The sequence below is a fragment of the Emys orbicularis genome, chromosome 15 (genome assembly GCF_028017835.1).
Source record: "Emys orbicularis isolate rEmyOrb1 chromosome 15, rEmyOrb1.hap1, whole genome shotgun sequence".
Classification (NCBI taxonomy): domain Eukaryota; kingdom Metazoa; phylum Chordata; order Testudines; family Emydidae; genus Emys; species Emys orbicularis.
Genome location: NC_088697.1, coordinates 2532321 through 2545730, shown reverse-complemented (window position 1 = coordinate 2545730; position 13410 = coordinate 2532321). Strand labels below are relative to the sequence as shown.

General features: G+C 55.9%; 1 protein-coding gene across 1 annotated transcript; it reads left to right on the top strand.

The window, feature by feature from the left end:
• Positions 1–4917: 4917 nt before the first annotated feature.
• On the top strand, positions 4918–7298 carry RNF227 (ring finger protein 227). The gene is made up of 2 exons (XM_065417122.1): positions 4918–5416; positions 6234–7298. The coding sequence occupies exons 1-2, from the start codon at positions 4918–4920 to the stop codon at positions 6284–6286; spliced, it is 552 nt and encodes a 183-aa protein (XP_065273194.1). The 3' UTR covers positions 6287–7298.
• The last annotated feature ends 6112 nt before the right edge of the window (positions 7299–13410 follow it).

The window sequence follows — 13410 nt, the reverse complement described above, 5'->3', positions numbered from 1 at the left end:
GCTCGCTCACTCCGGAGTCAATCCAGAGTCACTCCACTGGAGTCACTGGGGCCAACTCCCACTCCCTCACTCCACAGTCAATCAGGAGTCACTCCACTGGAGTCACTGGGGCCGACTCCCACTCCCTCACTCCAGAATCAATCAGGAGTCACTCCACAGGAGCACTGGGACAATCACCCACACACACACACTCATTCAGGCGTCAATCAGACGTCACTCCACATCTTGGCTGTAACCCCCTTGCCCTGTGTGATGCCGGGCCGCCCAGTGCAAGAACAGGGGCTGGCACGGTGCGCCACGCTGCCCCCTCTATGGCATATCGGCGCCCAACTCCCACGGGCGGTCCCTGCTCTTCCACCTTCTCGCACCCGGCTGGGCGCCCCCACGCGCCGCGTCCCAAACCCGCCTGATCACGTCCTGTTCGCTAATTCGCCTCTTCCTCTTCACCCCTCGGGTGCAGTGACACCCCAGTTACAGCCGTGCCAGGAAAGTGGCTGGTCTGGCCCAGCCAGCCGCCAGGCCCACAGTAATTAGCCGACAAATTTCATGCTTCCTCAGCACGTGGGGATAACGCGCCTCCCATGACCGAGGGAGGCTGGCCGGGCACGTGGCGGCTTCAATTTCCAGAGACAGGCGGGTGGGGCTGTGTGCCTCAGTTTCCCCACCTCTTTGGCTAGTCTTTGGGGCAGTGCCCGTTGCTCGCCGGGAGTCTGTGCAGCACCTGGCACAATGTGGGGGGCCGAGATCTGATTGGGTGCGCTTGCAGCTTCCATAAGACTGTGTGATTATTTCGCAGGGCTGGGAGGGGATAGCAGTGGGGCTGCGGGTCAGGAGTGAGGGGCACCGGCAGAACTGGGGGGAAGCCCAGGGCTGGGGGTCAGTTTGCTCAGCCCCCTTTCCGGGTTACAATCCCAGCCGCTGGCGCCGGGTTGAGTAATCCTGGGAAAACCGGTTCCTGGGATTATGCAAATCCTGGTGGAAGCTGGCACGGTGCCCGGGGCTGGGAAATCAGGCCAGGACCCAACCCCCGGCGCGCACCTCTCTGCCCAGCCCCCACTCCGAGCCCTGCAGAGCCGGCACCCCCGAGAGGGGACAGGCCCCTGCCCCATTCCCTGCCCCCCTGAGCCAGCCAGTCCCCGCCCTGGGGCCGGGTGGGAGCCAGCACCCCCTAGAGGGGACAGGCCCCTGCCCCATGAGCCAGCCGGTCCCCACCCTGGGGCCAGGTGGGAGCCGGGGGGAGAAAGGCCTGGGTCCGTCCCCCGTACCGGAGAGGAGGGGGTTAAGAGCCGGCCCCGGGGGCGGGACACCTGTAGCTTTCTGGCTGTGTGGCATGTAGGCACCTGGTGTATTTATTTACCCGCTGGGAATGACTCACAGGTTGTGGCTGGTGGGTGTGAGTCAGAAGTTGGGAAATCGGCCATGCGGCAGGGCACAGGCCGCCGGGTCATCTCCCCCTTCCCAGAAGCTATTTGCCTCAGGGGTCACACGGGCACCTAGATCCCCTCTGTAGCTCCCAGGCCCCCCGATTCACCCCGACACCCCCAGGCCCAGCCCAGACTCCAGTAAAACCAAGGCCCGCCGACAGCGAACGGGACAGGCCAAGGTTCCTGCTGGTTTGGGGGTGTCCGAATCCTGTTGCAACCCCGAGCCAGGCAGACAACAGGAAACCCCCCTGCACCAGCTGGGGTCTGGGGAGGGGAAATCAGGCTGGTTGTAGGATGGGGGAGGGATAGCTCAGTGGTTTGAGCATTGGCCTGCTAAACGCAGGGTTGTGAGTTCAATCTTTGAGGGGGCCATGTTAGGGATCTGGGGCAAAAATCTGTCTGGGGATTGGTCCTGCTTTGAGCAGGGGGTTGGACTAGATACCTCCTGAGGTCCCTTCCAACCCTGATATTCTATGATTCTATGACAGTCGGAGAAGGGATAGTTGGGGTACACGGGTGCTGGAGAGGAAAGCGGATGTTTGGGACATAAACACACCCGATCTATCAATCGCCCACGCACAACCCGCGGGGGGGACACCACAAATGTACCACCACCAGGGCGGTCGGCCTGGAGACGCCATAGACGACCATGGTCGCGGGTACACCAGCGCACAGCCAGACGAACTGGCACACTGTGCCGCCACCCGCACCATGACCGTCGCCATACCCCCGCTCGCGGGCAACAGGTAACGCACTGGAGATGGGGCCAGAGACAGCCGCACAACCACACAGCCGCCCAATGCGCCAAACCCGTGGCGAATTGCAAGCACCCAGCCACCCCTGCTCTAACCACTAGCCCCCACTCCCCTCCCAGAACAGGGAGAGAACCCAGAACCTGGCTCCCAACCCCCCACTCTAATCACCCATCCAGGCCCACTGTTGACAAGGGAGCCCAGCTATTTGCTAACGACTCCAGCCACTGCTGGCTCCGGCCGCCCTGGGGCTGGGACGCTGGGCTGGGCCTGCCGACTCCACTTGGATCCAGGCCAGGGCCCGTCACCTGCAGGAAGAGCAAATGACGCATGGTTGGACCAGCAGCTGGGGGATGACCTCATCCTACCCCCGTGGTATCCTGCCACTCCCTCTCCTCAGCCCCTTTCCGGCGCAGGAAACCAAGGCAGCATTGACGGCCCGCCGAGAAACGCGGCCACCTCTGGGGTGGGACGCAGCAGCCGTGTAACAGTCGCAGAGGAACAGTGCATAGGGATTGCTCACCTAGCACTCCAATGCAGCCACCTCTGGGGTGGCATGCGGCAGCTGGGTAACAGCCCCAGAGCAACGCTGCCTAGGGATCGCTGGCCCGGGACCGGAATGCAGCCACTTCTGGGGCAGGGCACCACTGAGGTTTAACAGCCACATGACACGATCGTTTAGGACAGGATGTGCAAGAACCACATTAGGAAGCTGGAATAGGCGGACGGGGCAGGGGGAGGCCGTAAGCCATGGGGTCCTGTCAGAACAACAGCCGGACCCACCGGGGGGCCCACATGCCCAGTCCTGTAAAGCACGGAGGGTCAGTCCAGGCCCTCGGCTGGATTGAAGGCTGAAGGGAGAGCTCAGTCTAGTGGCTGGGGCTCTGGGCGTGGGCACCCGAGTCTATCCCCACCTTGGGCTATCACTTCCACCCTCTCAGTGCCTCAGTTTCCCCACCTAGCCTTTGCCTATTGAGATTGATCGCTCTTTTGAGGCAGGGGCTGTCTGCATCCGCGCAGTACCCAGCATGACGGGGCCCCAATCTCGGCCGGGGTCCGTGCAGCGCCCGGCACAACGGGACCCGATCTCAAACGGGGTCCGTGCAGCGCCTGGCGCGACGGGGCCCCAATCTCGGCCGGAGTCCGTGCAGCACCCAGTGCGACGGGGCCCTGATTTTAACTGGGACCGTTACATACGACAGTGATGCGCAGAAATTGTGACTGTGTCCTGCAGAGACAGAGGGACGCTGGTATTTCTGTGCCTGCGGCCGAGCCATTCCGGCAAACGCAGCCGGCCACCCAGACTTGGCGGCGTTAAGTAGCCTGCGCAGAGACCCCGAGCCCCGCCAGAGAGCCGGTCCCCTCAGAGGGGAATTATTTATGATTTCTCTCTGGCGGGCGCCCAGGGGCCCCAGGCCCGGCTGAGGGCTGCGCCGGGGGCACGCACAGGAGGCCGGCAGAGGCGTGAGGGGAAGCGACGGGTTTCGGACGGACGGAAACAGGCCGTTAGCCGGGGGGGAAGGGGGCACAGAGCGGTCTGGGCTCTGCCAGGGAACCAGGGTTAGGGGATCCCCTCAGCCCGGCAGCTGGAGGCGCCGCCCTGGGGTTTCCCGAACCAAGCTCCTTCGGTCGGCTGCTCTGTGCCTCCTTTTACAGCGGGAGAAAGTGACACTGTGACAGGCCCAAGGTCAGAGACGGGGACAGAACCCAGGAGTCCGGCCTCCCATCCCCGCCCCCCCCCCCAGAGAGAACCCAGGAGTCCGGGTTCCCATCCACCCCCCACCCCGAGAACCCAGGAGTCCAGGCTCCCATCCACCCCCAGAGAGAACCCAGGAGTCCGGGCTCCCATCCCCCCCTCAGAGAGAACCCAGGAGTCCGGGCTCCCATCCCCTCCAGAGAACCCAGGAGTCCGGGGCTCCCACAGAGAACCCAGGAGTCCGGGCTCCCATCCACCCCACACCCCGAGAACCCAGGAGTCCGGGGCTCCCATCCACCCCCCAGAGAGAACCCAGGAGTCCGGGCTCCCATCCCCCGCCCCCCAGAGAGAACCCAGGAGTCCGGGCTCCCATCCCCCCCAGAGAACCCAGGAGTCCGGGGCTCCCACAGAGAACCCAGGAGTCCGGGGCTCCCATCCCCCCCACCCCAGAGAGAACCCAGGAGTCCGGGCTCCCATCCACCCCCCACCCCGAGAACCCAGGAGTCCGGGCTCCCATCCACCCCCACCCCGAGAACCCAGGAGTCCGGGCTCCCATCCACCCACAACCCCGAGAACCCAGGAGTCCGGGCTCCCATCCACCCCCAGAGAGAACCCAGGAGTCCGGGCTCCCATCCACCCCCCACCCCGAGAACCCAGGAGTCCGGGCTCCCATCCCCTCCAGAGAACCCAGGAGTCCGGGCTCCCATCCCCCCCAGAGAGAACCCAGGAGTCCGGGCTCCCATCCCCCCCAGAGAACCCAGGAGTCCGGGCTCCCATCCCCCCCAGAGAGAACCCAGGAGTCCGGGCTCCCATCCCCCCCCCAGAGAACCCAGGAGTCCGGGGCTACCCCGCGCGGCGGGTCCGGGAAGGGGCGGGGTTTGGGCCGCGGGCGGGCCCCGCCCCCCAGGCAGGGGGCGTGGCCAGGCCGGGTATATAACCGCCGCCGGCCCGCGCGAGGAAGCCGTTAGGCGAGAGAACGAGTCCGAGCGCGCGCGTGGCCCCTTCCCCCTCTCGGGTACGGCGGCCGGCAGCGGACACGCGAGCCATGGACGCGAACGCGGAGGCGGGCGCCGCCGAGTTGGAGTGCGGCATCTGCTACCTGCCCTATGACCGCCAGGCGCGCGCCCCGCGCCGTCTCGGGCCCGCGCACGGCGCCTGGCGCCGCCCCGCCCCCTGCCGCCACGCGCTCTGCACCGCCTGCCTCTGCCGCCTGGCGCGCGACCAGGGCTGGGAGGCGGTCACATGCCCCTTCTGCCGCACCCTCACCTCGCTGCGCGTGCGCAGCAGGGGCGGGGGCGGGGAGGCGGGGAGGAGATGGCGGAACAGCAGCAGCCGGCGCCGCCTGGCCCTGCCCCCCGTCGACCCCGAGCTCTGGAAGCGGATTGGCGGGCGGGAAGGAGCGGGGGAGCAGGAGGAGGCGGCCCCTGGCGATGACGTACCGGAGGAGGCGGGCCAATCGCGGCTGTGGCGGGCGCTGAAGAAGCTCCTGAGAGGAGGCGGCGGCGGCAACCGCAGTAGTGCGCGGGAGCGGCAGCCAATCAACCGTGAGTATCTCGCCTCGCGCGCTCCTTCAACTCCCCCGCTCCCCTCCAACCGTCTCAACGGTTCGGGGGCGCGCTGCCTACCCGAGGGGCGGGGCCGCACGCGCCTGAGGAGGGCGCAGAGCCTTAGCCACTTACATCCGGGTCCTTCACACTTGGGCCGAGGGCGGGCTCTGAGGGGAGGGAGCCTGACGTCACTTGGCCAATGGGGGCGGAGGGAGGTGTCAAGTTAACCCCCCCTTCAGCCCGTGCGCCCCACCACCCCTAGAGGTCTCTGGGGGGGGGGGGTGATGTGGGAGATGTCAAGTCACTCCCTCCCCCCCTCATCATGCCCACCCTTGGGGGGTGACGTCAGCTCAATCCCCCCAGCATGTGACCCCTCACTCCTAGGTGGGTGATGTCATTCCCCCTCCTTGGTGATGTCATCTCTTATTGGAGGGGTGACGTCACCCCCTGTCCTTGGCCATGGGGAGAGTAGGGTCTAGTGATAAGAGTGGGGGTGCGGGAGCGGGCTGGGAGCCAGGACTCCTGGGTTCCATCCCTAACTCTGGGAGGGAAGTGGGGTCTAGTGGGTTAGAGTGGGGGTGGGGGGCTCTCGGAGACAAGTGGGGCAGGAGATCGGGCATCATCAGGATCTGTCCCTCCTTTCTGCTCAGTCCCCTTCTCTAACGCAGGGACAGGAAATCCTCAAGCAGCGGCGTTTCATTGGTAAATATTTGCCAGACTGGGTTGTGTGGGCCGGGAAGTGGGGTGGGTGACGTTCTCGCTTGTGTAGTTACGTCTCTGCCTGTACTCACGGCTCTGTGACTCTCTCCCGCAGCCTACGGTCCAGAGATGAAGGACCTCGCCCTCATGACCTGCTACATCATGTGAGGCTCCAAGGGCTAGCCCCAAGAGCTGGGGCTGGCTGTTCGTCAAAAGGCTTTGAAGACTCTTAGGAGAAACCAGCTCTTCCCCCCACGCAGTGTTGGCTGCGCTTCCCCTCCAGGCAGGTAGTTACTGACTGTCCGGTCTCATCAGACTCCATCAGCTCTATGGGACTCTACCATAGCACTGGAGCTAGAGTTCCTGGTTGTCATTAACCTGCGGAGAGAGATTCGCAAGGCACCCGGAATTGATGTGATCGCCTGCGGCCTTGACTCATCACTGCTCATCTCTGTTGGAGCACGGAGACTTGACGGGGGCTGTCGGGTCGAATCAGCAGCAGATAGGCAGAGGTGTCCCTTCCTGGAGATCTCTGACCACCTGTCACCATGAGGCCTGGTGGCTGATCATTTTGGAGGCTGGCATCCCAACAGCTTGTCTGGTCCTGACATCTGCAGTCCCTGAAATGCCTACGTGTCTGGCTCTTCCACTCTCCACCTCTCTCTGCCATATAAAATGCCAGCGATGCCACTGACCTACCTACCAGCAGATACTGTAAATATCTCTGGTGGAAAGTCCTGTACGGGCAAAATCTGAACCTCAAGTATTAACGGATTCAGACAGCAAGGTTAAGTCTGTGTACTAATGAACTAGTTAAAAATACCCCTCAAACCCATGACCTCTTTCTCTGCGAATCCCAATGAAAAGCCTATTGCTGTGGTGGTGTTGCCAAATTATCTGCCAACCCTTATCCTTTACCATTGCGCAAGTTAGCAGCCCGATCGGCAGGCAGAATTCCTGTCTGGCCCCAGTTCCGGAGTGCTGCATGTGACTATATTGCATGAGGCGAGGGTTTCAGACGAAGAGGCTGGCTTCTTGGTGCTCTCTGCTATTGTAGCATTTCTGTGAAATGAATTTAAATATTGAAGGGTTTGAAATAGAGAATGTCTGCATCTGTTGTCTTTAATATTTGACTACTGTAACTTATATTTAATTTTAATAAAACCTGAGATGTCAACGTTTATTAGGTTGCCTTGATCTCCTTTCCAGCAGGGAGGTGGTGCCTGGGGGCAGGGTCATCAGTAGACCACATTGCTGTTACTTGGGAGGGAGGTCCAATCATCAGGACAGGGAGTCGGGACTCTTTCTATCCCTGGCTCTGGCTTAGGGAATGGTCTGTAGTGGTTAGAGCAGGAGGTGGTTCTCTTTTAAGCCCTGTTGCAGAGCCAGAGTCCTGCCTTATCCTGAATAGTGCCTAACCTCAAATTTGAAGGGTACTCGCATTGATTTGTGGCATCTCTTGCCAGGGGCTAGCAGCAGAAACAACCTCCTAGAAGAGTCATTCTAGTTATCTTATGGCCTGCTCCTACTTCTGTGTCGTTTTAAGACCGTGTGCAGCTTCTGTCCCCTTTGTAGACCCAACACTTTTATCGAGGTGGCACAGAAACGGTCTCTAACTCTCACAGCTGCCTCTGCTCTTTCTTTCCCACTCTTTGAGCCTCTCTGATAGTTCTCTGCACCTGTGTTCTGCCGAGGTGCCTCCATTTTATCCCCTACTCAGGACTTCAGGTTTTCATTTCCTACCACCGACCGCTCTTTAAAATGGGCCCTTTAAACTCCATGTGGATTTGGCTGCACCATCGCCTGAGATTAGAGCTGCATGCCATAACTACCTATCTCTACCTGGCCTAGGGGAGAGGGTATGACTAAGATTTTGGTGACTAACAACTCTCATTAAGCACCAGCTGTTTATCATGCGAAATTTAATAGATTCTAAGCCCTCTGTGATCATCTAGTCTGATCTGCATAACACAGGCCAGAGAGCTTCCTTGAATTATCTCCTGTTTAAATTAGAGTAGAATCTCTTAGAAAAAACATCCAATCTTGATCACCACAGATCTCTGTTGGTTGGCCTCTCCTCTAGAAGAAAACTTGATCCTGGGGTACCCCACTTCAGGGCAGGGCTATAAAGAGAACACATTAAAATTGTCAGAACTAGAATTGTGCAAATAACTGTTTTGTTTTCTGGCTGTTCTAAAAAATGTGTGTGGGGGGGTCATTTTGGGTAGAAACGAGAATTTTTGGAACTCTGGTGAACTGAACAGTGGAGGAAAAAGTCATGTCACAGAAAAGGTTGAATTTAACCCAAAATGTAACACTTTGATTTTTGTGATTTAGCAATTCAAACTTGAAGTAAAGTTTGAAACAGACATTTAGAATCTCAACCTTTCTTTTCTTTGGCCAAAAATTTCAGCTGAAAAATTCCACCCTGCTTTTGTAGTGACGGTTTGGCATCTACAGTCACTAGCCATGCATGATCCCTGGCTAAGTTCAGCTTGACCCCCTTCTTACCAGCACCTCCATTGACTCATGCTTCCTCTGATCTTAAAATGATCTCTTGGCATGTGACTTTCAGATCACAAAGAGGGCATTGCCTCACAGCCTACACCCTCCCGGACGTGCTCTTCTCCTTTGTCACCTAGGATGTGACACTGAGCCTCAAGTAGAGTTTCTTGGTGGCAGTAAATAGGGGGAAATGAGGGACACCAGCCAGGCAGATTGGAACATGGCCAGTCCCTAGAGACCCCCTGTCTTGCTAATGGGCCTCTGTGGCTCTTAATTGTAGTTGCTTGCGCTTTGTGCCTGACAGGAAACAAATCTAGAGTAAAAATAAACAGAAGTGGGTGGACTTTCCTTTTTTTAAGTTCGACCCAGTTTGGGGAGCTCGTGAAGTGGATTTTTTCCATCTGTGCCCTTTCCCAAAGGAGGTGTAAGTGGGTTTAAGGCCGCAAGGGGCTGTCGGATCATCTCGTCTGACCTTCTGCGGAGCACGGGCTGGTCAATTTCACCCAGATACTGCTACCTTGAGCCTGATGATTTCAGTTAGACCAAAGCATGTCAGCCCTCAGGATGCTAAACTGGCCGAGAACAGAAGAGCGCCAGGTGCCAAGTCTGGGGCCCCCGCAATGGCAGGGAATTGACTAGGTGAATTCCCTGCCCCCTCCTCCCCCCCTCCCACACACACACACAAAGTCCCTGCCTATTTGATCTGTGAGGAAATTCCTTCCCATCCACCAAATCTGTCGATCAATTGGACCTGCATGTGAGCAAGACATAGCAGCCAGGCATCCAGAGAGGATTCTCTGGACAAGCTCAGAGCACTGTCCTGTCTCCTGTTGTGGCCAATTGTTGATGTTTCAGAGGAAGGTGGGGGCAGGGGAGATTGCAAACACACAGCGGGTGGGGGAAAAAAATCCGTTCTTGGCCCCTGCAGGTGACCAGCTGAAGCCCTGAAACATGAGGTTGGATTCATAGACTCCAAGACCAATTGGGACCACAAAAACCATCCAAACAGCCCACAGAAGCTGGATTAAAACACCTCTTTCACAAAGCTATCTTGTCATAAAGGCTCCAAACAAGGGAGAGTCCCTTGAAATGTCACCCTCTCTGGTATTTGCCTTCCAGCTCAAGGGAAGAAACCACTGCTTCTGTAGCTTCTCCTGGAGATTTTTCGTGCCTGGATCTGCTTGCTTCATAAGGTGACGTCATACAGAAGGGCCTCAGGCTGGTTGGCTGCATTTCACCCACGTTCCTAACAGAGGAGGCTGTTTTCTGAACAAAGTATGTAGGCTACATATTTACATGTTGGGGGGGGGGGGGGGCTATCCTTGAAAGCAATGACTCTGAAAAAAAATATGGGGAGTGTGGTGGATAATCAGGTGAACCATGAACTCCCAATGCAACTCTGTGACCAAAAGGGCTAATGCAGTGCTTGGATGCGTAAACAGGAGCAGCATAAGTAGGAGCAGAGAGGTTATTTTACTTCTGTATTTGGCACGGGTGTGACTGCTGCTGGAATGCCGAGTCCAGGTCTGGTGTCCACAATTCAGGAAGGATGTTGATAAATTGGAGAAGGATCAGAGAAGAGCCATGAGAATGATTACAGGATTCGAAAACCTGCCTTAGAGTGAGAGAGTCAAGGAGCTCAATCTAGATAATTTAAGAAAGAGAAGGACCAGGGGTGACTTGATCACAGTCTGTAAGTATGTACATGGGGAACCAATATTTAATAACGGGTTCTTCAATCAAGTAGAGAAAGGTAGAATAACATGTTCCTATGGCTGGAAATTGAAGCGAGACAAATTCAGACTGGAAATAAGGCATAAAATTTTAACAGAGCAGTTAACCGTAGGAGCAACTTACCAGGGGCTGTGGTGGATTCTCTCACTGACCATTTTTTAAATCAAGATTCAGTGTGTTCTAACTTCCACTGAAATCACTGATGAGTTAGGAGCTTAAATACCTTTGAAGAGTTGAGCCTACATTTCACTGACTTTCAATGAGACTTAAGTTCCTGAAAAGTCGCTTCTAAGATGTTCAAAAGTGCCTTGTGCTCAGAAGCTTGGCCAGCTGTCCCCGGTTGAGAGAGAGGTGTCAGGAGGGATGGGAGTTGAGCAGAAAACAGCCTCAGCGAAGCTATTAAAATCCACCCGTGCGGCGCTGTGTGACAGCCATAAAAGAGGTACGTGCATAAAAGAGCAGTGTAACTAGGTCAGATGTGGTTGGATTTCAGCTCTCCGAGGCTAAGCAGAGGGAAATGGAGCTGCGTGCCGTCCACAATAATTCTATCTCTTGGGTCCCTTGTCGTTCTAACATGGATGCATAGATTATAACACCAGGAGCGACCATTGTAGTCCTATCTTGTATAATACGCTGGGTGGGAAGCCCCCAGCCCAGTTTCTGGGCTATATTTATTTTGTTTTTAGATTTCAAATCCGAAAGATGCCTTTCTGACACGCTGATGCACCCTAGCATAATTAAACATATAATTAAATTAAATCTGAGCAGTGTTAAAATCATTGCTTCACAGGGTCTCGGACGGCCAGCTACCTACCCCTTCATCGAGGAAGCTGTCTCTAGAGATCCTGCCCAACAAAGGTCTTTTGCAGCATGCCTGGATAGTCGCGTTATTTGGGCTATTTCAGATCATCTTGGGCGGCCTCCGAACCATGAGTAAATAAGCACAAGCAGATAGAAACGCTGTGCGTTAAAGAGCATGAAGGATGTTTCAAAGGGAGAGAAATGACATATTTAACAAACTTCTCCCAGCTGCCTAGTATCTAAGAATAGCCCTAACTCTTAAACTATGTGGAACTTGATAACTTTGGCTGAGTTTCCTCAAAATCATAGAATCATAGAATATCAGGGTTGGAAGGGACCTCAGGAGGTCATCTAGTCCACCCCCTGCTCAAAGCAGGACCAATTCCCAACTAAATCATCCCAGCCAGGGCTTTGTCAAGCCGGGCCTTAAAAACCTCCAAGGAAGGAGACTCCACCACCTCCCTAGGTAACGCATTCCAGAGCTTCACCACCCTCCTAGTGAAATAGTGTTTTCTAATATCCAACCTAGACCTCCCCCACTGCAACTTGAGACCATTGCTCCTTGTTCTGTCATCTGCCACCATTGAGAACAGCCGAGTTCCATCCTCTTTGGAACCCCCCTTCAGGTAGTTGAAGGCTGCTATCAAATCCCCCCTCATTCTTCTCTTCTGGAGACTAAACAATCCCAGTTCCCTCAACCTCTCCTCATAAGTCATGCGCTCCAGACCCCTAATCATTTTTGTTGCCCTCCGCTGGACTCTTTCCAATTTTTCCACATCCTTCTTGTAGTGTGGGGCCCAAAACTGGACACAGTACTCCAGATGAGGCCTCACCAATGTCGAAAACTCAAAGTGAATCTCGTAACTCAAATGCAGGGCCGGCTCCAGGCACCAGCCCACCAAGCATGTGCTTGGGGCGGCGCCTGGAGGGGGGCGGCGCGGCGGGGCGCTCCGGCCCGAGAGCGGGGCCGCGACTGGGCTCGCCGCCCTCCCCGCGGCGCTCCGGCCACTGGGGAGAGCGGAGCCACAGCGGGCTCTCCGCCCTCCTCCCGGCGCTCTGGCCGCCGGGGAGAGCGGAGTGCCCCGGCCGGGCTCGCCGCCCTCCCCCCGGCACTCCGGCCGGTCGGGGATTGCGGGCCCGCAGCCGGGCTCGGCGCCCTCCCCTGCCGCGCTGGGGGGTGGCGGGGGTGGGGTGGGGTGGCGGGTGGCTTTTTTGCCTAGGGCGGCAAAAAAGCCAGAGCCGGCCCTGCTCAAAGGAGTTTATTTTTGAGTTTACCAGTCATATTTCTCAAGCACGATGATTTCCTAGTAGTATTCCCTCTGAAGCATCTGCCAATGGCCACTGTCGGAAGACAGGATACTGGGCTATATGGACCATTGATCTGACCCAGTATGGCCGTTCTTATGTATGTGTATAATTTTTGGAAGGTGCACACATTTCTATTTTGAATCTTATTTAGCTGTCTATATAAGCACCCCAAACATTTGCTAAACGTTTTACTTTTGTGCAATAGAATGGTTCCCTTCGCTGTTTAGAGCTTACTTCGTTAGATGTATTTGAAGACTAGCAAGCTCAGAATTATATAATAAAATCTGTGTTAGAGATGGATCGGGCGAAATCGGCGGCTTAGCAGAGTTGGGCGTGTGTCTAAACATCAGATGTATCTATATTGGTAAACACACAGGAATATTTTAAGGGATCTTGGCGCTTATCTCATTCTATTTCAAAGTACTGCGCAACAGAATCAAATCAGTATGTTTCTTCACTCAGTTCATCTCTGCCACCTAGTGGGTAAGTGGACACATTAATCGTTGAGAAGATTTATTTTTGAGTGGTTTTTTTATTTGCTTTTATTTTTTTTATTTCATAGATCCTAAGCCAGATCATCCAGTCTGACCTCCTATAACACAGGCATAAAGCTGCCCTGAATTGGTTCCTGGCTCAACTAGAGCAGATCTTTCAGGAAAACATCTAATCTTGATTGAAGAATCGCCGGTGATGGCGAATCAACCACAGTCGTTCCGATGGTTAATTCCCCTGGCTGTTAAAAATGTACACCAGGGGTCGGCAACCTTTCAGAAGTGGTGTGCCTAGTCTTCATTTATTCACTCTAATTTAAGGTTTCGCTGCCAGTAATACATTTTAACGTTTTTAGAAGGTCTCTTTCTATAAGTCTATAATATATAACTAAACAATTGTTGTATGTAAAGTAAATAAGGTTTTTAAAATGTTTAAGAAGCTTCATTTAAAAT

Bases quoted from the DNA above. Each gene is read 5' to 3' on its own strand.
- RNF227 (XM_065417122.1), top strand. From the start codon at position 4,918: ATGGACGCGAACGCGGAGGCGGGCGCCGCCGAGTTGGAGTGCGGCATC. The intron at 5,417-6,233 runs GTGAGTATCTCG...TCTCTCCCGCAG, and splicing joins GGAGCGGCAGCCAATCAACC to CCTACGGTCCAGAGATGAAG.